The sequence below is a fragment of the Oncorhynchus mykiss genome, chromosome 1, assembly GCF_013265735.2.
Source record: "Oncorhynchus mykiss isolate Arlee chromosome 1, USDA_OmykA_1.1, whole genome shotgun sequence".
In the NCBI taxonomy this organism is placed as follows: Eukaryota; Metazoa; Chordata; class Actinopteri; order Salmoniformes; family Salmonidae; genus Oncorhynchus; species Oncorhynchus mykiss.
In genome coordinates, this window is record NC_048565.1 from 8,786,621 (window position 1) to 8,810,572 (window position 23,952).

General features: G+C 42.7%; 2 protein-coding genes and 1 pseudogene across 2 annotated transcripts; 2 read left to right on the forward strand and 1 right to left on the reverse strand.

The window, feature by feature from the left end:
- Window positions 1–3,610: 3,610 nt before the first annotated feature.
- On the forward strand, window positions 3,611–12,347 carry LOC118966266 (protein ANKUB1-like). The gene is made up of 5 exons (XM_036989295.1): window positions 3,611–3,679; window positions 6,972–7,115; window positions 11,332–11,542; window positions 11,686–11,857; window positions 12,206–12,347. Exons 1-4 carry the CDS (start codon window positions 3,611–3,613, stop codon window positions 11,823–11,825), a joined length of 564 nt encoding a protein of 187 aa, XP_036845190.1. The 3' UTR covers window positions 11,826–11,857; window positions 12,206–12,347.
- Window positions 12,348–12,837: 490 nt separating this feature from the next.
- The window catches only part of LOC118966103, a 51,915-nt pseudogene continuing 40,800 nt past the window's right edge, over window positions 12,838–23,952 (forward strand).
- LOC118966096 lies at window positions 16,469–22,284 on the reverse strand. The gene is made up of 3 exons (XM_036988765.1): window positions 17,459–22,284; window positions 17,218–17,305; window positions 16,469–16,876 (listed from the first exon to the last, which is right to left on the reverse strand). Exons 1-3 carry the CDS (start codon window positions 21,152–21,154, stop codon window positions 16,698–16,700), a joined length of 3,963 nt encoding a protein of 1,320 aa, XP_036844660.1. The 5' UTR covers window positions 21,155–22,284; the 3' UTR covers window positions 16,469–16,697.

Genomic DNA, 23,952 nt, shown 5'->3' on the forward strand with positions numbered 1-23,952 from the left:
AAATGACAAGGTCAACTTACCATCTCATTGACAGCTTCAGAGGTCAGGTGGTCATCCATCACACAGACAGGCAGGTCTAGAGACTGGGACAAGGCTCTATGGTCATAACCAGGAGAGAATGGAAACATCAGAGCAGTCCCAATGGCAGAATCTAACCACTGTCTTCATGTCAAAGACTCACTCACTCATTTGCTTTGTCAAACCTACCCCTTAGAATGACTTCGATATTAACACTGAATATATTTTGTTATTAAGAGATCTCTCAATAATAATTTTCACAATAGCATATTGGTAGTAGTCAGTGACATATTAAAGCTAAGCAGGGCTGGGTGTAGTTAAAACCCTGGATGGGGTTCGATCCCGGGCTGAGGTGCTGCCTATAGTTTTTTTCTGAAAGTGTATATAATGTTGAAAATCTGACATGGTTTCAAAGGTACAAATTCAACCTATTTTATACAAGGTTTGGCTATGCTGAATTTAGTTTACAATGATGACATCATCCTGTGGTTGAAATTTCACCCTCAAAACAGCAGTTAGGCCTATACCCCATTATATCCACCAGGCCTCCCCACACACACACTTTATATTTTACCAATATATATGCAGCCCACCAGCCCTAAAGCATGAACATGTTTTTTTGCTAGAAAATGTGGATTAAGAGTAGAAAAATTATCATTTTCGCTAGTTTCAACTAAATAGAAGGGCAACAAGACATTGATAAACTTTGTCATATCTGCTTTCACCGGGATTTAAAAACCCAGGCTTTCCTAAAATGCTTACCTCAGCCAGTCTAGAACCCAGGTGTGTCTACAAAACACATGTACTCCTCCATAAGGTTCATGGGTTCCCTATTATTTTATCCCAGTACAAGAGGGGCAACTGGATTCAGGATTAAACACAAGCAGTCTTTAAGGTATATCTTATTACAGTTTAGGCCTACCTTATTATTTTCTTCCATCTGGCAAAATCATTTTAAGGAATGAAATCTGTTTTGTTGCTAGTATTATTAGTAACTGTAGGAAAATACAGCTGTAAAGTACAAGAATCAGCTACTTTCTGAAGGGAAGCCAAGCTCATAAGCAATTTAGAACCTACAGACAATTAAGACAAAATTGGAACGCATGAATGTGTCACAAACGAGACTTGGCTTTGGGGATTTTTTCTGTAAGGTTATTAAGACTCTCTATGCAAATGGTAACAGCTCTATCAAATTGAAATATGGCACCTCACCTAGATTTGAGTTAAAGAGAGGAATTTGGCAAGGTTGTCCTATCTCTCCGTACCTGTTTTTATTAATCACCCAACTTCTTGCAAATTCTTTAAATAATAGTCCTGTACAAGGTATTTCCATAGCTGGTAAAGAAATTATTATAAGCCAGCTGGCTGACGACACTACACTTTTTCTGAAAGACGCTAACCAAATTCCCATATCGATCAATGTGATACAATCCTTTTCCAAAGTGTCTGGTCTATATCTTAACATTAATAAACGTGAACTCATAGCTGTCAAAGATTGTGTGACACCTTCATATTATGGTATTCCAGTAAAAGAAGAACTTACATATTTAGGCATAACCATTACAAAGGATCAGAAGTCTAGAGGCTTACTAAATTTGAACCCTCTTATTAAAAAAACCCAGAAGAAACTAAATCAATGGCTACAGAGGGACTTATCTTTAAAAGGTAGAGTCCTAATAACCAAGGCTGAAGGTATCTCTAGACTAGCATATGGTGCTCTATCTTTATATCTTGACCGTAAAATAAGCAAGGAGATAGACCAGATGCTTTTGAACTTTCTTTGGAGGAACCGTACCCATTACATTAGGAAAACTGTTGTAATGAACACTTATGAGAATGGTGGACTGAATTTTCTGGACTTTACTACTTTAAATAATACTTTTAAGATCAATTGGATAAAACAATTCCTAAGAAGACCCACTTCTATCTGGAATTTTATTCCTCATCATGTCTTCTCTACTTTTGGTGGCCTTAACTTCATGTTGTTTTGCAATGATAATATTGACAAAGTTCCAGTGAAACTTTCTGCTTTTCATCGGCAGGTTTTCTTGTCATGGTCCTTAATTTATAAACACCATTTTTCTCCACACAGATATTATATATGGAATAATCGGGATATATTGTATAAAAATACCTCTCTGTTTTTAGAATATTGGTTCCGAAATAATATCCTATTGGTGAGCCAACTGGTAAATGCAGAGGGTCTTTTACTCAGTTATAAATAATTCTTATTACTTTACAAGGTCCCTGTAACACCTAAAGATTTTGCAATTGTTTTAGATGCCATTCCCTCAGGTGTTGCTATGTTATTCAGGAACATGTCAAGACCTGACCCTCAGAGCCTACCTTCTATTGACCCTGTTGACTCATCAGTAGGAAAGACCTGACCCTCAGAGCCTACCTTCTGTTGACCCTGTTGACTCATCAGTAGGAAAGATTTGTTTCTCTTTTGATCCATTCAACAACAGAGCGATACGATCCTTGTTTCAGCAGGATGTTGTATCTATCTATACCTTATGTCATGCCTTATTGGAATGGATTTATTGATAATATCTGTTGGAAAAAAGTTTGGATGTTGCCACACACTTGTTAACAAAATTTAGGAAGTTTCCTTTAAAATGATTCATAAATATTATCCTGCCAACCACTATATGAAGAAGTTTAAGGAAAACATCAACTCAAATTGCTCCTTTTGTAATGACCACCCAGAAACAGTTGTGCATCTTTTTTGGCATTGTATGCATGTAAGAAAACTACCCTACAAAAAGAAATTGAACTGTATTTTAAGACGGTTAAATGCTCTACTAACAAAACAGCTGTTAGAATTGTAAGTACATGCATGTCCCTTAAGGTCCTTGTGTAATTGTAATTGTAATGTGATATTGTACCCCCTAGCTCGATTGTCTATTGTTTGTAATCTATGTATGCTTGTGTTCCCTCATGTGCTTTATGTATTGATTTGTTATTAATTTAAAAAAAAAAAAAAATGTTTAAAAAAAAAAAAACGTTTTTAAACGCCATGTTATTTTAGGGCGTGGCTCCGCATTCGTGACCGGGTGTCTTATTTCTATTTCCCGGGAAATCCGTTAGTGCTGGAATTTGCGATTAATACTTTTCTCATGCCGAAACCAGATTAGATACATACCGGTAGTTAAATGACAAAAAATATGATATTCGCAATGTCATTAAACAACAACAACAACATAAATAGCTACTACAATTTCGAAACATGATTTTGTCATCAATTCAGTACCATTTGTTTGATTTTGTGGACCCACGACTAAGCTTTATCTATGTTAGCTAGTTGCTAGCGACGCTAGTCAGCATAGGCTGCTACATGATAAATAGTTTGCATTAGCGAATTAGCTACCTAGCTAGCCAGCATAACAAGCTGTCAAATCCAGTGGAAACCGATGCAACCCTGCTGCCAAATAAGGGCTAGCTCGATGACCCGTGGTAACAGTGAGGTCCCCATGAGTTTCAAGGCTTTAATAAGTGCTATCGTGCAGAAAAAGCGAATAAAATACTGGTTGATGAGCTAGCTAAATTAGCTAGCAAGACGGGTATGACCGTTAACAGCGTGCATGCACAAATGCATGACGACACATTGTATCTCAGTGAAGCAGGCATGCAGAACGAGATCGCCCCACCAAGCCAGATAGTAGAGGGGTACAACAACGCCGGGACACAGAGGCATAGCTCATACAATTATATTTTGTTCCAGTCAATGACAATACATGTTGAAAAATAAATACCTGTGTCAACTATATGGCATCGCATGCTAGTGCAAAGATAGCTTGCATGATTTTTTTTTTTTAAATCCGGTGACCACTAGATGTCCTCATATATCCACATTTAGATCAAATATACTTGATTTTTCATCAGTACTGTGAATGACAAGCCCACTGAATCTAGTTTAATAATCTTTATACTCAGCAGGTAGAGGCCTAGGTACTTCAAATCAGTGCTTCATTTTAGCCGGATTAGAACAGGATCTGGCACCTTTCCGTTCTGGACTGCTTTGTTCCGGAACCTATTTGGCCGAATCCGGTACCTCTCGTGACATGAAAAATAATTTTCACTTTTTGCTATGTAACAATTATAATAAAGGCGATCAATGTTCGTTCGAGTTGCCTCTGTAACAGGGTTATATTGGTGATTCCCCTTGCCACTTTATTGTTAAGCCAATGGGTTTTTGGTTTGAGTTTGTCTTGCCTTCACCTACTCAACGTGGCATCTTATTGGCTGGTTTGAATAGCTGCTTACGAGTGGGGATGTTCCAGTTAAAATCGTCCCAGTGAACAAGCACCAAACCAGCGGTAAGTTGTTGGTTGCAAAGCACTGTACATCAAAAGTGATTTTTATACTCTCAAGTGATGATTTAAATGTTCAATTCATATCAAATTGTTTGTAAATGTTATTCGAACATCACACATAAGATGCAGTGGTTTTTGGAGAATATTTGTTGTGCATTTTGTTGTAGAGAATGAACAAGCACCAAACCAGCGTGCGTGCGTGCAGAGTTGGATGGTGAGACGTGCATTGCATGACGTGCAATTTTGTGCCGTTCCTATCAGAATAAATCTACATGACTGGTGCTACATGTTGGAGTTCCGTGTCGATTACTGATTGTACACAACGCAAGAAGAGAACTGTTACACCTCTTCGTCAATTATCCTGCCCCCTCATCTCTCCAGAGTTGCACTTCATCATTTGTTTCCTTATAGAATCATAGCTGCATGAAGGGTTCTGGAGGAATTTTCTAAAGTTACGGAATTACTGCTGTCTGTTCAGAAATAAATTAAATCATTCAGAATAGCCTAATACGTCATGAGAAACCCTATAATTTAGCTACAAAGGACCAATGGCCCCTGTTTTAAAATAGCCTAGCTGCGGATTGTAGCCCAATAACAAAGAATAGCCTACAGTCGGGAACGCGAGGCAAATCTGTCAGTGAAAAAACAGCACGCAGACAAAACAGGCCTTTTGCAATATTTCAAATACAATCGAGGGAAAACACAGGTTGAAAAGCAATGACTCTTGCTGAAAAGATAAGACTATGCTGTAGACTACCAAAATATTTGATCAACTCCCAAACATTGTTTTACAAAACAGAGAGAGGGAGAGATAGGCTTTTGACACGAGCGCATCGACAATCTCCAGCGAGTGAGCTGCGCATCATTGGGTGAGTCAGTGAAACTGGAAAGCATTTTTAGGACTAATTTCCTCCTCATATTGTAGCCTACTATATGTTTCTCCACAAACCTAGGCCTATAGGCTATTGATGGATTCAAGACAAGGTCGTTTTTATTGATCTCAGATACTAAGTTTGTCAGTGTCAAAGTAGCCTGCCATTTCGATCATTTGTGCGGATTAAAAAAAGATAATGCCAAAGTCTCCAGTCATGTACAAGGATGTAGAATTGCACGAAATGCGGTTTTAAAAAGGCCAACACTTTCCCGGACCCTAGGCTACTAAAAATGTTCCCCATGTGTTCACCTACTGTAAATGGCTCTACTCTACTGCTCTACCCAAATGTGATGATATGCGTTCAATGCTCTATTATAATAGGTTATCTTTTTTCTCATGAGTTCTGGTACCACAGAGCCCCCCCTCTGGCACCTCCCAATTTACAAATTAAGCTCTGCTTCAAATTTTTATTTTACAAGGCAAGTCAGTTAAAAACAAATTCTTATTTTCATTAAAGGCCTAGGAACAGTGGGTTAACTGCCTGTTCAGGGGCAGAATGACAGATTTGTACCTTGTCAGTTCAGGGATTTGAACTTGCAACCTTTCGGTTACCAGTCCAACACTCTAACCACTAGGCTACTTGTCTTCATGAAGGGTTTATGTGAGCCTGTTTGCATCCCTCCCAGCTGCCCACTGCATTGAGGCTAGGTAACACAGTCACCACAGATAAATCCATGATAACCAAAAACTTCAACAAGCATTTCTCAACGGCTGGCCATGCCTTCCTCCTGGCTTCTCCAACCTCAGCCAACAGCTCCATGGGAAAGGAAGATGATTCTAAGAAGCAATTTGTTCATTTGGCTGGTGTCAAGTAAAGTATGTGACTAGTACTTACAATAGGAGACATGGTTATGTGATGGGGTGATAGTACCTACAGTAGGAGATATGGTTATGTGATGGGGCGATAGTACTTACAGTAGGAGACATGTGATGGGGCGATAGTACTTACAGTAGGAGACATGGTTATGTGATGGGGCGATAGTACTTACAGTAGGAGACGTGTGATGGGGCGATAGTACTTACAGTAGGAGACATGTGATGGGGCGATAGTACTTACAGTAGGAGACATGTGATAGGGTGATAGTACTTACAGTAGGAGACAGCCACGCCAGCAGTGCTTTGTCAACATTGTCCCATCACGCACTAGTGACTCCCGTGGCGGGCCAGGCGCAGTGCACGCAGCAGTGCCCGCTGACACGGTCGACACGGCTGGCTTCCAGGTTAAGCGGGCATGGTGTCATGAAGCAGTGTGGCTTGGCTGGGTTGTGTTTCGGAGGACGCACGGCTCTTGGCTCTCGCCTCTCCCAAGTCCATATGGGAGTTGTAGCAATGGGACAAGACTGTAACTACCAATTGGATACCACTAAATTGGAGAAGAAAAAAAAAGAAGTCACCTTGGGGGTTTGTGGTATATGGCCAATATACCTCCACGTTGCGTTGTGCCTAAGAACAGCCCTTGGCCGTGGTATATTGGCCATATACCACACCTCCTTGGGCCTTATTTCTTAATTGTACACATTTGGACACTTTTACAATTATTGTATGGTAAACATTGACATCTGCCTGGGTGGAACACCCTCCATAATGGGTGTCTGTGTGGGACACCCTCCATTACGGCTCCATCAGTGCTGAGCCCTCTCACTCTGATTGTATGGGACACTCAATTACGGCTCCTTGTGTTTCCAATCTTCTTCCTCTGGCAGGATTACTTCCACGTGCAACTGTCAGACGACAAGCAGGTGAGGTACTTCCTGGAGCTGAGCTATGCTGGTGCCATCCTTCGGGACAGCTGGGTCCTGACAGACGTTGGCATCACCCCTAGCAGTGCCATCTGCTGCCTGCTGAAGGTACCAGCCGAACACCTAGCTGTTTCTACCCGTGCTTGAAAATGCATATCAAAGTGAGCTGGCTATTGCTTGAAACAGCTTCATACTATCATTAGCATAAAGTGTTTCAGATATAGTGTGGTAATATATAGTATTGGTTATATAGTATGGTTAAATAGTATGGTTATATAGTATGATTATATATATTATGGTGATATAGAGTGTGGTAATATATAGTATGGTTATATAGTATGATTATATAGTATGATTAGGTATGATTAGGTGATTTAGTTCATTCAAACAGGTGCCATTAATACAGGTAACGAGTGGAGGACAGAGGAGCCTCTTAAAGAAGAAGTTACAGGTCTGTGAGAGCCAGAAATGTTGCTTGTTTGTAGGTGACCAAATACTTATTTTCCACCATAATTTGCAAATAAATTCATTAAAAATCCTACAATGTGATTTTTCTGGATTTTTTTTCTTTCTCATTTTGTCTGTCATAGTTGAAGTGTACCTATGATGAAAATTACAGGCCTCTCTCATCTTTTTAAGTGGGAGAACTTGCACAATTGGTGGCTGACTAAATACTTTTTTGCCCCACTGTATAGTGTGGTGGTATATAGTATGGCGATATATAGTATGTTGAGGTCACCCTGCTTGAGACTTAAAGTAATATTGCCCTTGCTCAACCAAGACCATGGTTATGGTAGAGTATTTGGTTAGTAAGGACACTGCTTTATACCGAGACCATGGTTATGGTAGAGTGATTGATTAGTAAGAACACTGCTTCGTGAGTGTGAAGTGTTGTTGTACAGAGGTCCCTGGGTACATGTCCAGAGCCAGACAGGGACAGAACTCACTCTGTTCCACAAAGTTCTGTGGAAGATTTGCTAACAGAGGAGAGTGGTTATGTATCTAAGTACAAATTTAACCATCAGAATAATGTTTATTTGTGTTCCTTACTCCTTACTTACACATCCCATCATTGACATAGTCAAAGCCAGACCTTCTGTCTGTCTCTCCTTCTTGCTGGTTGACTAGAGTGGAAATCTATAGTATTGTATGGTTGACCTGGGATAGAGCTGAAATGTGGCCCTATGTAGTGTTGCCTTTGTACCAAACACCCTTAGTCATAAACCTTTTCCCCATGTAATCGCCTCGACCTCAGTCTGGTGTTCGCTAACAGTATCTGAAGAGTCTGTATACCCAGTGGTGTATAGTACAGTAGAGCACAGCAGAGTACAGTAGAGCACAGCAGAGTACAGTAAAGTACAGCAGACAGAGTACAGCAGAGTACAGTAGAGTACAGTAGAGCACAGCAGACTACAGTAGAGTACAGTAGAGCACAGCAGAGTACAGTAGAGTACAGTAGAGCACAGCAGACAGAGTACAGCAGAGTACAGTAGAGCACAGCAGAGTACAGCAGACCGAGTACAGTAGAGCACAGCAGAGTACAGCAGACAGAGTGCAGTAGAGTACAGTAGAGCACAGCAGAGTACAGCAGACAGAGCACAGCAGAGTACAGTAGAGTACAGCAGAGTACAGCAGAGTACAGTAGAGCACAGCAGGCCGTATAGTAGGAGAAGAAGAGGCCCTTTGGGTTCATTGAAATACATATTCATGTTCATTGAAATACATATACAAATTTGATCATATTACTCCAGTGCTAGCCTCTCTACACTGGCTTCCTGTCAAAGCAAGGGCTGATTTCAAGGTTTTACTGCTAACCTACAAAGCATTACATGGGCTTGCTCCTACCTATCTCTCTGATTTGGTCCTGCCGTACATACCTACACGTACGCTACGGTCACAAGACGCAGGCCTCCTAATTGTCCCTAGAATTTTTAAGCAAACAGCTGGAGGCAGGGCTTTCTCCTATAGAGCTCCATTTTTATGGAATGGTCTGCCTACCCATGTCAGAGACGCAAACTCGGTCTCAACCTTTAAGTCTCTACTGAAGACTCATCTCTTCAGTGGGTCATATGATTGAGTGTAGTCTGGCCCAGGAGTGGGAGGGTGAACGGAAAGGCTCTGGAGCAACGAACCGCCCTTGCTGTCTCTGCCTGGCCGGTTCCCCTCTTTCCACTGGGATTCTCTGCCTCTAACCCTATTACAGGGGCTGAGTCACTGGCTTTACTGGGGCTCTCTCATGCCGTCCCTGGAGGGGGTGCGTCACCTGAGTGGGTTGAGTCACTGATGTGGTCATCCTGTCTGGGTTGGCGCCCCCCCCCCCCCCCCCCCCCCCCCTTGGGTTGTGCCGTGGCGGAGGTCTTTGTGGGCTATACTCAGCCTTGTCTCAGGATGGTAAGTTGGTGGTTGAAGATATCCCTCTAGTGGTGTGGGGGCTGTGCTTTGGCAAAGTGGGTGGGGTTATATCCTTCCTGTTTGGCCCTGTCCGGGGGTGTCCTCGGAATGGGCCACAGTGTCTCCTGACCCCTCCTGTCTCAGCCTCCAGTATTTATGCTGCAGTAGTTTATGTGTCGGGGGGCTAGGGTCAGTTTGTTATATCTGGAGTACTTCTCCTGTCCTATTCGGTGTCCTGTGTGAATCTAAGTGTGCGTTCTCTAATTCTCTCCTTCTCTCTTTCTCTCTCTCGGAGGACCTGAGCCCTAGGACCATGCCCCAGGACTACCTGACATGATGACTCCTTGCTGTCCCCAGTCCACCTGGCTGTGCTGCTGCTCCAGTTTCAACTGTTCTGCCTTATTATTATTCGACCATGCTGGTCATTTATGAACATTTGAACATCTTGGCCATGTTCTGTTATAATCTCCACCCGGCACAGCCAGAAGAGGACTGGCCATCCCACATATGCTCTCTCTAATTCTCTCTTTCTTTCTCTCTCTCGGAGGACCTGAGCCCTAGGACCATGCCCCAGGAATACCTGACATGATGACTCCTTGCTGTCCCCAGTCCACCTGACTGTGCTGCTGCTCCAGTTTCAACTATTCTGCCTTATTATTATTCGACCATGCTGGTCATTTATGAACATTTGAACATCTTGACCATGTGTTTTGTTATAATCTCCACCCGGCACAGCCAGAAGAGGACTGGCCACCCCACATAGCCTGGTTCCTCTCTAGGTTTCTTCCTAGGTTTTGGCCTTTCTAGGGAGTTTTTCCTAGCCACCGTGCTTCTACACCTGCATTGCTTGCTGTTTGGGGTTTTAGGCTGGGTTTCTGTACAGCACTTTGAGATATCAGCTGATGTACGAAGGGCTATATAAATACATTTGATTTGATTTGATTTGATATTCATAATATTTCAGTTAACAATTTAATCTGCACCCAGATTAGTCTTCAATTTAATTTTCACCCAGATTAGTGTTCAATTTAATCTGCACCCAGATTAGTGTTCAATGTGATAGAACAAAACTCAGTACAGCACATGAATTAGAAAATGTTGTTACAAATTTGTGCCACGAGATGGTGGTATATTATAAGTTTAAATAGCATGGACCTTTGATTTGTCTCTGGATAGAAATTGCCCTTGGGCACAGATCTAGGATCAGTTTACTCTCACCAAATCCTAACCTTTACCATTAGCAGTAAAAACACAAACCAGACCTAAGATTAGTGCAAAGGAGCCACTTCATCTTACCCCTGTAATTATATGACTCCTAACTTATATATACTGAGTGTACCAAACATTAGTAACACCTTCCTAATATTGAGTTGCACCCCGCCTTTTGCCATCAGAACAGCCTCAATTTGTTGGGGCATGGACTCTACAAGGTGTTTGAAAGCGTTCCCCAGGGATGCTGGCCCATGTTGACTCCAATGCTTCCAACAGTTGTGCCAAGTTGGCTGGATGTTCTTTGGGTGGTGGACCATTCATGATACACACAGGAAACTGTTGAGTGTGAAAAACCCCAGCAGCATTGCAGGTCTTGACACAAACCGGTGCACCTGGCAACTACTACCCCGTTCAAAGGCACTTAAATATTTTGTCTTGCCCATTCACCCTCTGAATGGCACACATACACAATCTATGCCTCAATTGTCTCAAGGCTTAAAAATCATTCTTTAACCTGTCTGCTCCCCTTCATCTACACTGAAGTGGATTTAACAAGTGACATCATTAAGGGATCATAGCTTTCACCTGGATTCACCTGGTCAGTCTTTGTCATGGAAAGAACAGGTGTTCATAATGTTTTGTTTACTCGGTGTATAAACACAACATAGGTATTTATGTAAAACAAGTGAATTTACTGTATGTCCATGGTCTTATACTTCAGCGGGAGCCGGTGGTGCGTGTGTTCAGTGCCGTGACGGGGGAGACCCTCTCAGTCTTGGGCACTGTGTTTCTCCTGAGTACGTCTGTGGCCAGGCTCATGACCCTGGTGTCCCAGCAGTGTGGGCTTCCCGTCAGCTCCTTCAGACTGAGCTCTCCCACCGGCCTGCAACTCTACGATTGCAACCGGCTGCACGACTACGCCATTGACCTGGGTATGGCCTTCCTTGTGCAGTAGATCAATGGTCCTCTGGCTCAACACCTTATGGATGTAACACAGAGACAAATGGACTGTATGGAACACATTCTTGGTTCATGGAAACCAGGAGGACAACCTGCATGTGTCTCTGTCTCCCAGGGGCTACTCTACGGTTGGACACCTGGGATGGGTGGGCGGAGTTCCTCAGAGGCTGCTTCCTGGGACACAGACTGACCGTCCAACGACACCTGTCTAGGGAGAGACATGTGAGGAGGTCAGAATACACATCTACACACTGAACTGTATGATAGACTTACTATCAACAGTGATGGTACTGAACCTTTATATAGCTTACAATGATAGTACTGACCCTGTATATAGCTTACAATGATAGTACTGACCCTGTATATAGCTTACAATAATGGTACTGACCTTGTATTTAGCTTACAATGATAGTATGATAGCTTATAATGATAGTACTGACCCTGTATATAGCTTATATTCTCGTGTTTTTTTCCTTCATATGTTTTTTCTCTTACCCTGATATTTAATACTGCATTGTGGAAAAGAGCTTGCAAGTAAGCATTTTACTGTACTGTTTTATAACCCACTGTATCTTGTGAACTTGACAAAAAAACTTGAAACGTGTTATAAATACATTGATTCTGTATTATTCCAGGTTCCAGCTCCGGGTGGCACTCTACATCGCTGCTTCTCTGGGCCACCTGGACCTGGCCGGCTGGCTGCTGGAGAGGGGGGTGCGTGTCATTGAGCCGGTGGGGGTTCACCCTTACCGTGAGTGGTGCCACCAGACGGCCCACCCCGACGTCGCCAAGTGTCCCGCTGTCGCCTCCATCGAGCGCGGCCAGCTCACCATCCTCAAACTCTTTATCGCCAGCAGCGTTCTGACCCTTAGCTGTCGGGATCCCCAGGGTCATGACCCCCTGAGGATCGCCCTTCAGTACAGCCACAGGGAGTGTGTGAGTCACCTGGCCACCAAGCTGTGCTCTGTGGTGGTCCTCCCAGGTATGGCCCTGCCCATGCGGACATACCTCCAGATAAAGGGCTGGGTGAGGCTGGGGCAGCATCCAGGCACTGCATGGGCCTCAACAGGGACCAGGACCAGGGTGGGCGACACGGTCCTGGTGGACGGCTTCACCCTCCCCAAGATGTCCTCCAAGCCCAGGAGGAGTGAGGCCAAGGCGGGTATCAGGGTGATGTCCACAGCCTCTCGAAGTTTGACCCCCATCAACTGCCCATCTCATGTATCCTGCCCGCTCCGCGCCCTGGCATCCCAGGATAAACCTCTTCAACTACCGAAGCTACACCCTGTGGCCATGAGGGATGAAAGAGAGAAGAAGAGGGGATGTGGAGGGAAGGGATGTGAGGAGGATGAGAGTGGGGATCAGAACAGCAACCAATGGAGGAGGAGAGTCCCGCTCCCGCCCATTTCCAGAGACACCAATCTCAGACCTGTGTTTGCCTCGCCAAACTCCGCCCAGATACTCACCACCTCACTGGAGGCCTTTTCTCTCCACTGCGACCGCACACCCAGAGAAAACGCCATATACTGTTTGGCCTTGGCCAGGTTAGTCCAAGTTTAAATGACAGCTACGGTGAATATGAATATTTCTCTGGAGGTTTCTTATGAAAGGTGTGAATACTGTCAGAAGAAGCCTCCTATAATCAGTGGTGGTGGGGGGGAACACATGTAAAAGCTGTTTACACACTTTTTATTTTATTTTGTTCAAGCATTTACCCACCTTTTGTGGAAGATGCATTGAAAGTAGAGGGAGCGTTACTTCTTTAATCCTGAACGGCAATCAGCATTTACCAGTCAATGGTTTTACCACTACATCACTGCCTATGATATACCCTTATCCTCCCTGAATAGATTTCAGTACAAACAAATCATGAGCCAACCATCATGCTTAGAAGGTACATAGTCAAATCAACTCAAACTTTAATTTGTCACATGCGCTGAATACAACAAGTGTAGATCTTTCCGTGAAATAGTTTACTTACAAGCCCTTAACAAACAGTGCAGTTCAAGAAGAGTTAAGAGAATATTTACCCAATAAACTAAAGTAACAAATAATAAAACATTGGAACTTGTCCAGTGGCCATTTGATTAATTGTTCAGCAGTCTTATGACTTGGGGGTAGAAGCTGTTCAGCAGTCTTATGACTTGGGGTTAGAAGCTGTTATTGGTTTACCCTAACAAGTCTTGAAACAAATCATGAGCCAACTATCATGCTTAGAAGGTATATAGTGTCAGTCTTATTGGTTCACCCTAACAAGTTGTTTCAGTATGGGGAGAGGATAGAATGTAAGGGCGCTTCATTAATGTATTGAAGCCATTACATATACAGTATTTCACAATGCTAGGACACAGATTTGGTCTCCTAACCTTGTTCTGGTTGATTGACTCTCTAACAGTGCCTTCACACAGAGACCATGGTTGCAGCAGCTGAATGTAGCGCGGACTCTGTCCAGGAGGAGTGCTCAGCACATTGGGTAGACACCAGGATCCTGGTCATTAGGCAGATTAAACATACTGAAACAAGGAGGGACAACCTGGAATTGTCCAAAAAGGAACTCTTATCTAATTTTTTTTATTTTTTTTTTTACAGTGAACAAGATGAGACTTTGGAACGGATGATGCCTGAAACAATGCGGACGACTTAGAATTTCGTTCCTTTGGATGAGGCTTATAGATATAGTCAGTACTGTGTTTGATTTGTGTGCAGAAAGTTTACAACGGCAGGCAGTGGATTCTCAGTCATTCCTCTCAAGTAACAAAAAACGTATCATATTTCACTGGCTATTTGTAGTAGCCAAATGTGAATGGAATTATTATTATTCTAGAATCATTCAGTTGACTGAATGTGACTGTGGTTGTGCTGTATGTGACTATGTGGTTGTACTGTATGTGATTGTACTGAATGTGACTATGTGATTGTACTGAATGTGGTTGTACTGTACGTGATTGTAAGTGTTTGACATGGGTCTAATTGAGGCCCCCCCCCCCCCCCCCACACTTAACACTAGTTTTTATCCATAGAAATCCTCACTTGCTGATGAAGACCTATAGTGGTTGAAATCAATGTAAAATACAGTATGAACACTGCTGCCTTAAAACTCTTTTATTAAGATGTGGATCATTATTGCTCATTTAAATGAGTCTGTGCAGTGTCAAAATAATACACCTGATACATAAGGGGGGAAAAAATGCTAAAAATACCACAAGACATGAAATAATGGCATTATGGGAAAATAATACATACTGTATTTCACATAGAGTATTTGACAAACTCTTTATTTACGTTACAAAACTGACAACTACTGTGACGATGTGTTAGCACAGCATGTGTCATCATTCCCCTGCAGTGTGTGGATTTACACAGCAAAATAGCAGACAGCTTAAATAGTTTATTTTTTATTTAACCTTTATTTCACTAGACAAGTCAGTTAAGAACAAATTCTTATTTACAATGATGGCCAAACCCGGACGACGCTGGGCCAATTATGCGGCACAATATGGGACTCCCAATCACTTGGGAGTGGGAAGGATACCAAATCCAATATCACACACTTCTTCCTTAGTATTCTGAGAACTGTCAGATAGCTGTGAGAGCTATGAGTGGATCGTGGACCCATGCATAAATGATAACTTTGCTGTAACTCAGTGGGGCAAGTAGAACGTCCGGGTTAGTGTATGTGCATTATCTGGACAGTTGATTGTCTTTGTCTCAAAGCCTTTCCATTTCTGGGGTATTGAAGAAGCTTCTGATCTCAACCTTCTTGACAGGTAAGAAACACTTGGTTAGTGTATGTGTCTTATCCAATGGGTTGTCAGGTGAACGTTGAAGATGCTTCTTGGAGGTGATCTAATGATGTCATTGAATCGATGTCATTGAGTTGCTCACTGGACAAGACAATTATTCACTGAAAATTAAATCTGTCTTTCATTTCACTTATGTTGATACTTGATTGGCTATTTGCTGTCTTTTGAAAATACAAAAATAAATATAACTGTTTTATGAAGCACTTGTAGACATTCATTGTTTTCAAAATCATATTTTCAGCAAAACAGATACATACGTTTACAATATGACATCAAATCAAAATAAAATAAGTGATATGTAAATTATTGGCAAAAGGCTCCAACCACCCAAGTCATAGACTGTTCACTCTGCTACCACACGGCAAGCGATACGAGAGCACCAAGTCTGGGACAAAAGGCTCCTTAACAGCTTCCACCCCCAAGCCATTAGACTGCTGAACAGCTTCTACCCCCAAGTCATTAGACTGCTGAACAGCTTCTACCCCAAAGTCATTAGACTGCTGAACAGCTTCTACCCCCAAGGCATTAGACTGCTGAACAGCTTCTACCCCCAAGTCATTAGACTGCTGAACAGCTTCTACCCCCAAGTCATTAGACTGCTGAACAGCTTCTACCCCCAAGTCATTAGACTGCTGAACAGCTTCTACCCCCAAGTCATTAGACTGCTGAACAGCTTCTACCCCCAAGTCATTAGACTGCTGAACAGCTTCTACCCCCAAGTCATTAGACTGCTGAACAGCTTCTACCCCCAAGCCATTAGACTGCTGAACAGCTTCTACCCCCAAGTCATTAGACTGCTGAACAGCTTCTACCCCCAAGCCATAAGACTGCTGAACAGCTTCTACCCCCAAGCCATAAGACTGATGAACGTTAATTAAATGGCCACCTGCACTATTTGCATTGACCCCCTTAGTTATTGATGTATTTTTCTAATTGTTTTCCACTGACTCTCTTGAATTGGCTCGATGCACACTCACTACACTCTACCCACACATTCACTGTCCGACTTTCACACTAGCTGCTGCTACTGTGTTTATTATCTATCCTGATTGACTAGTCACTTTTACCCTTACCTAAATGTACATACTGTATTACCTCAACTACCTCCCACCCATGCACATTGACTCGGTACTGGTACTCCTTGTATATAGCCTTGTTATTGTTATTGTGTTACTATTTAGAAAATATTTTCTTACTTTTTAACTCTGCATTGTTGGGAATGGGCTCGTAATAAAGCATCTCACAGTTGTTTTCGGCGTATGTGACCAATACGATTAGATTCTCATCTGAACTAATGAATGCTCTCGTTGTTATAATGAGGAATTTATTTAAATAATTTGGTTTTCCTTGAAGATTTGAATGGGCTGAGAAAGCCTTTCGTGATGGATCTAGACAATCTGGTGAAAAGGGAGGGTTTGCGACTCTTCTCTTCAAGTGGGAAGGACGATGTGATATCATAAATTCCCTCTGGAGAAAAGGAGCCATGAGATGTTGTCATCGTCTCTGCAACAAAAGACCATCCAGCATGCCATCAATTTACATTTTTACTCATTTATCAGACACTCTTATCCAGAGAGACTTACAAGGAGCAATTAGGATGAAGTGCCTTGCTCAAGAGCACATTGACAGATTTTGCCTCGTGAACTCAGGGATTCTGAACCAGCAACCTATCGGTTACTGGCCCAACCTCTTAACCCACTAGGCTACCACCCAGCCCACAGTACAGTATGTCATAGGTAACAACTCAGAGGAGTACAATGTCTTTCCAAATGAATTAGTGGAATGGTAAAGGGATAATGTCTCAGTCTTGACTGAGCAGCAGCCTAAACAGCAGCAGGGCTTACCTGTAAAGTACACAGTAGGGGAAATGTTCTGAGGCTGGTACTCCAGAGACTCTTGAGGACAGAGGTTCTTACTAACATTCTTGGAACCCTGGTTGGTGGGAAAAGGCACATTAAAACAAACTGAAATGTTTTCGATATCTTAAAGTACAGCATATCAACTGCAAAGAACCAGTGCAATGCCATGACACAAAGAATCATATAAAAGGTCAACAGCAGTGTTATTCATGAAAGTGTACTATACCTTTGTATTGACCTGCTCTCCAGTACTGCTGATGGTATCCCTTTCCAAATCAAACACGCCTTCTACAATGTCACTGGTGGCCACGCTGGTAGCGGACTCAAAATAACATTTAGCAGTGGCTTTGGTGATCATTTGAAGAATGACCATGCAAGTAGAAGTCTTTGGATCGTTCTGGACTGAAACATCAAAGTTTATGTTTTCATACTCATCTGACCACTGTCTCAGGAAGCACTTCACTGTCTCTTCAGCAAATATCTGGAGAAGCTGAGAGGAGAGCTCCTTGGATATGGCACATTGTTCCTTTCCCCATTTCAGCCTTGAAAGAATGGAGTCTGAAGCACTTTTGGCTGCTTCCAATGTTAAGACCTGTGGAGTGCTGTGGCTGTCCTGAATGGCTATCACTTTATCCACCAATTCATGGCTGAAAATGTGGATGGTCCAAGTGGAAATGATTTTTCTCAATTTCCTAACAGCAGATCGGAGGTCGTCAAGATGAGAAGCACCCTGTCCATTTTCCTGTGTGTTCTCAACACTTTCCACCATAATGTCCACTACCACCCCAGCAGCTTGCCTGACTTTGTCCACAAAGGTTACAGGAAGTAAGTCCTCTGTGTGAAAGAAGTCCTCAATGATTGTGTTTCTAACAATGGGAAAGTCAATCTGAGCAGGAAACTCAGTGGGGATGGGAGTCCCGGGTAAAGCAAAGTGCCATTTCGACTGCCTTAATTTTGAAGTAGGTGTTAGAGAGATAGAAGAGCGTGAAGAAGAGGTATTTCTTGTATTTTGGCTGTCAGCACTCCTACAACGGATCGTGTCAATATCCTCCAGCATGGATCCTGAGAGCTCAGTGGTTTTAGGTAGTAATTTGTGCAGAATGTCCACACAGGCATCGTTTCCACCAGGTGTAACACTGCTCTGGTTGACCTCAAGATGGCCGAGACTTGCTCTTTGTGATGCAGGACTGCTTTGATATGTAAAGATTTGGATTGAACCAAGTGTTGTGTCTGATCTTTGAAGATCTTTTCGGAGAAACTCCGTAATCTTACTTTGCAGACTGTAGTAGATGTTACGAGCAACAGACCAGATCCTTTTCTCAGAAACCTGTCCAGTGGTGAGCAGGGAGGTTCCAGATACCATGTCAGATGATTGGGTGGTCTGGGTGAGCTCCTGCTGGTCTTTCACCATGGTTTGTATAATATCAGTAGATGTGGTGGATGTAGATACAGACTGAAGGTACTGTTCTGTTGTACCTTCCTCCACAATGTTAAATGATCTAGAGAGGACCTCACTCACTCCTTTCTCAGCTTTAGTTTGGAACTCATGACTAGAGAGTTTTTGGAGGCTCTTTGTAGAAAGACTGTGGGAAGATGCAATGCCTTTGGAGGCAGCCGTGCTGCAATCTAGACTTACTGGAGAGGTTCGCTCAGGAGAACCTTGGAGACGTTCAAACATGTCTTCACATGGTGTTGGGGACCTTGACAAGGAGATGTCCTTCAGCTGAGACAGAACACCACCTACCAACATGTTGACCTCAAGGGACATATCAGATATTTTCTTTCCTACTGTGGAGAAGCAAGGTGCATTTGATGCCTGATCTTCGCATGAGGTCAAGATTGTTGAAATGACCTCTTTGGTACTATTGGTCAGTAGAGCCTCGTCTGTTTCAGTCCAGAGAAGTTTTGAACTCTCGCTGACACCCCTGTGTAGAGCCACTTCAAGGTTCAAACTGTGCAAGTGAGGCACACTCTTACTAGCTTGCCTCAAGTCCTGGCTTGCCAAACAAATGTGCTCCTTAGTCCCAAGATGTCCAGAGTCCTCTGTGGGTATATGACTAGACATTCTGCTCAGCATGTCTGACCTCCGCTGATGAATGATGAAGTCCTTTAATGTCTTCTGAATATTGTTATATAAACTAGTGGTAGCAGACCAGATCCTGCTCTGTAGCTTTTGTGCATTTTCCTGGAGGTCAGGTTCTCTCTCCTCTACTTCTGCAGGTTGCGCCAAGCTCTGCAGGTCTTCCACAAATGTTTCAATGATGCCAAAGGCAGCAGAATCCGCACAAATATCCTTTGACCATGTGTACTGGTTTTGAATGGAACAATACCTGGATGCTACAGAATAAGCAGGCTGTGCACTAGTTAAGCTACTGGAGGACTTTTTAACTAGGAACTCACTCACTGCTTGAGTGGCATTTCTCTTAAATTCCTCACTTGAGAGTTTTCTAATACAATCTAACAGACTAGTCAAAGAAGCTGTGGCCTTACTTCTGCTGTCCTCAATTTGACAGGGGAACTCACATACTATTGGTGATGAGGCCCTGGAATGGGCAATATCCCCAAGCTGAGCCAGAACACCCTCTACAAATTTCTCTCTCTCAATAGAGAAGCCTGATCCTTTTTCTCCAACAGTGTACAGGGGGTCCTCCTTTGACACCTCAGTGTTGTACACGACCAGAAGCTCTGAGATGACTTCTTTGGTGCAAGTTGTCAGAAGGAGCTTGCTTTCTTCTGACTCAGTTTTTGCCCAAAGAGGTTTTGAGCACTCACTTAGGCCTCTTTGTAAAGTAACTTCACCAGTGGACTCTGGCAACTGAGGCTCACTCTTACTGGGCCTATACGTCATGTCTAAGCAAGGAAGTGGAACTGTCTCCTTAAACTCAGCATTTGTGATGTTATCATCAGATGTGACAATGCTCTTTAAGGCACATCGCTGAAGCTTGCTGAAATAATCTTTCAAGTTGTTTTGGATGCTGTGGTAAATGTGAACAGCAGCAGACCAGGCACTCTTCTGTTGGGGACTCTCTTCAGATTCAGCCAAGGACTTCATATCTGACACGAAAGTCTTAACAACTACTGACGCTGCTGAGCCCACTGGGTGAATTGACTCTGTCTTTACAATGCCAGACAATGTTTGACCTGATACAGCACCTGTTAACTCAGACTGAATGACTGAACTAGGAAAGCTCAAACTACTGACTTTTTTGTCAAGAACTCCACTCACTGCTTGTATTGCTGATGTTTGAAACTCCCGGCTGGAGAGTTTTTGGATGCTCTTAGATGTGAGCGTGCAGGAGGAACCAGATTCACCAATATTGTAGCTGGTCTCGTATTTCCTTATCAGGGCATCAAGATCCTCAATGAAGCCAACATGCGATGCCAAAAACGTGATCTTGTCCTTCAGATCTTCCAGCAAATTCTGTTCGTTCTCGTCAACAAAAGCCACCATTGTGTCAGAGATCATGGTCATGACTTGCCCTGTTAGACTCTTGCTCTCTTGGTCAACTTTTTCAAGTTTAGCAGCCAGCTCTCTCACCATGCTCTCAGTCACCTTGGTCTGTGAGTCTCCCCTTACCGGTGTCACTACAGAGGTTTGGCTAGCGGAGGCACTCTTAACGACCACTGATAAGGCCGACTTGACATCTTTAGCCAACTCTGCCATTACAGCAGGGGTTAGCATCATAGAGCCTGCACTTCCAGATGGAGAATTGGACATGCATGCAAGTTTGGAGAGAGAACCTTGCAGGCTGTCCTGTACACAGGTGACGAGGGTGTCCTCTGAGACACCTAAGAGGACTTGTAGCGTCTCAGAGTTGGTTGTTTTCTTCTGCACATCAGACAGAGAGGTTAGAGTCCTTGGGAAAAAAAACGCAGAAATCATCAAAGTCAAACAAATAATATGTAAGGCTGTGATGCACATTCAGTGTGTCAAATACATCTGCACCATTGAAAACAATGAGGAAAACGCTGCTGTTTCTCTGAGAAAAAACCTTAGTGTGATGTCAGCCTAACTGCTTAATTTCTAAAGCCCAATAAAATGTATTTTGTATAAGTCATTTGTATTGAAACTGGCCTGTAGATATCTATCTATCCTGGCAATATCTATCCTCTACAAAAATCCAAATTGCTATAAACTTCAAATACTGTAACTTCTAATAACTTCAAGGACAATCATAAATACAAGGCAGTTTGAAGAAATGTTAAAGGGAAATTTCTAAATGTTTCAACTTCATATTCATCATCTCCAGCACCACCCCAACATCAGCATATGTGAAAAATGGGCATTTCTATGTTTTGTAGTAAAAAAGAAAGAGGAAGATAAGTGTTTTCTATGACATCATCAACCAATTAGCAGGCAATGCCTACTCATAATTGGTTAAAAATCACACGATGCACACTGATGATGTCATTAGAATCTAGAGCTGAGCATTTAACCAACATTTTTGTTATTTTTCGGTTTTTAAACAACTAATTGACCGACGTCGGCTCAATTATTTGAATTCCATATAGTTAATTTTTTTCTTCTTCTGTGAGCTCGATGCTCAGTTTCTGTAGAGATAAATCAGATCAAGCACGAACTATGCAATGTAGTAGGGAGTTGTAGTTTCCAACAGGCCAATATTCTACATAGTTTAGCACAGAAAATATGGCAATTAATTCCCACAATCCATTGCACGCCCACTTGCTTGTCCACTCTGTGTGGAGCAGATACGGAAACCTCATTGACTGAGACGGAGAGACGAGAGAATGCATGAGAGAGATAAAAAGCAGTTGCGTTGCGAGGATTCTCTACCTGGAAATACATGATCTAAGTGATTGACAGTTGGTGTTCAGCGGTCATAAAAGTAGGTCTTATTTACTTAGAAGAACTACTAAAATTGTGATTTTGTCAGACAGGATAAGCAGCAGCTCTATAGAGATGAGTTGATGACTTGGAATGAAATAATAAAGTCATCAAATAAATATTTTATATGAGAAAGTAAATGATGGTTGATAAGTCATTAACAGTAATGGACAGTCACTACCATCATGGGACTTTTATTCATTGTTTTATTATGTGTTTGAGTTTATTTTATTTATTTATTTTTTATTTTTACAGGGACAGTGCACATTAATCAACGTTTCAGTAAAAGTGCCGGTTTTAGCCAGCCGGCTAATTTTCAACCGCAGTCCCTGGGCAGGTTATTAAAAACAATTACAATATAGACAATAGCAGCATAGAACAAGCAAGACATAGCAACATAGGACAAGCAAGACGTAGCATACAGACAGAGCAACATAGGACAAGCAAGACGTAGCATACAGACATAGCAACATAGGACAAGCAAGACGTAGCATACAGACAGAGCAACATAGGACAAGCAAGACGTAGCATACAGACATAGCAACATAGGACAAGCAAGACGTAGCATACAGACAGAGCAACATAGGACAAGCAAGACGTAGCATACAGACAGAGCAACATAGGACAAGCAAGACGTAGCATACAGACAGAGCAACATAGGACAAGCAAGACGTAGCATACAGACAGAGCAACATAGGACAAGCAAGACGTAGCATACAGACAGAGCAACATAGGACAAGCAAGACGTAGCATACAGACAGAGCAACATAGGACAAGCAAGACGTAGCATACAGACAGAGCAACATAGGACAAGCAAGACGTAGCATACAGACAGAGCAACATAGGACAAGCAAGACGTAGCATACAGACAGAGCAACATAGGACAAGCAAGACGTAGCATACAGACAGAGCAACATAGGACAAGCAAGACGTAGCATACAGACAGAGCAACATAGGACAAGCAAGACGTAGCATACAGACAGAGCAACATAGGACAAGCAAGACGTAGCATACAGACAGAGCAACATAGGACAAGCAAGACGTAGCATACAGACAGAGCAACATAGGACAAGCAAGACGTAGCATACAGACAGAGCAACATAGGACAAGCAAGACGTAGCATACAGACAGAGCAACATAGGACAAGCAAGACGTAGCATACAGACATAGCAACATAGGACAAGCAAGACGTAGCATACAGACAGAGCAACATAGGACAAGCAAGACGTAGCATACAGACATAGCAACATAGGACAAGCAAGACGTAGCATACAGACAGAGCAACATAGGACAAGCAAGACGTAGCATACAGACATAGCAACATAGGACAAGCAAGACGTAGCATACAGACATAGCAACATAGGACAAGCAAGACGTAGCATACAGACAGAGCAACATAGGACAAGCAAGACGTAGCATACAGACAGAGCAACATAGGACAAGCAAGACGTAGCATACAGACAGAGCAACATAGGACAAGCAAGACGTAGCATACAGACAGAGCAACATAGGACAAGCAAGACGTAGCATACAGACAGAGCAACATAGGACAAGCAAGACGTAGCATACAGACATAGCAACATAGGACAAGCAAGACGTAGCATACAGACATAGCAACATAGGACAAGCAAGACGTAGCATACAGACATAGCAACATAGGACAAGCAAGACGTAGCATACAGACAGAGCAACATAGGACAAGCAAGACATAGCATACAGACATAGCAACATAGGACAAGCAAGACGTAGCATACAGACATAGCAACATAGGACAAGCAAGACGTAGCATACAGACAGAGCAACATAGGACAAGCAAGACGTAGCATACAGACATAGCAACATAGGACAAGCAAGACGTAGCATACAGACATAGC

Excerpts from the sequence above, each read along its gene's own strand:
- LOC118966266 (XM_036989295.1), top strand. The coding sequence starts at position 3,611 with ATGCATGACGACACATTGTATCTCAGTGAAGCAGGCATGCAGAACGAG. Across the intron at positions 7,116-11,331 it reads CCATCTGCTGCCTGCTGAAG|CGGGAGCCGGTGGTGCGTGT; the intron begins GTACCAGCCGAA and ends CTTATACTTCAG. Across the intron at positions 11,543-11,685 it reads CGACTACGCCATTGACCTGG|GGGCTACTCTACGGTTGGAC; the intron begins GTATGGCCTTCC and ends TCTGTCTCCCAG.
- LOC118966096 (XM_036988765.1), bottom strand. The coding sequence starts at position 21,154 with ATGTGCATCACAGCCTTACATATTATTTGTTTGACTTTGATGATTTCT. Across the intron at positions 17,306-17,458 it reads GAGAGCAGGTCAATACAAAG|GGTTCCAAGAATGTTAGTAA; the intron begins GTATAGTACACT and ends CCCACCAACCAG. Across the intron at positions 16,877-17,217 it reads CCCTACTGTGTACTTTACAG|AGACGATGACAACATCTCAT; the intron begins GTAAGCCCTGCT and ends CTTTTGTTGCAG.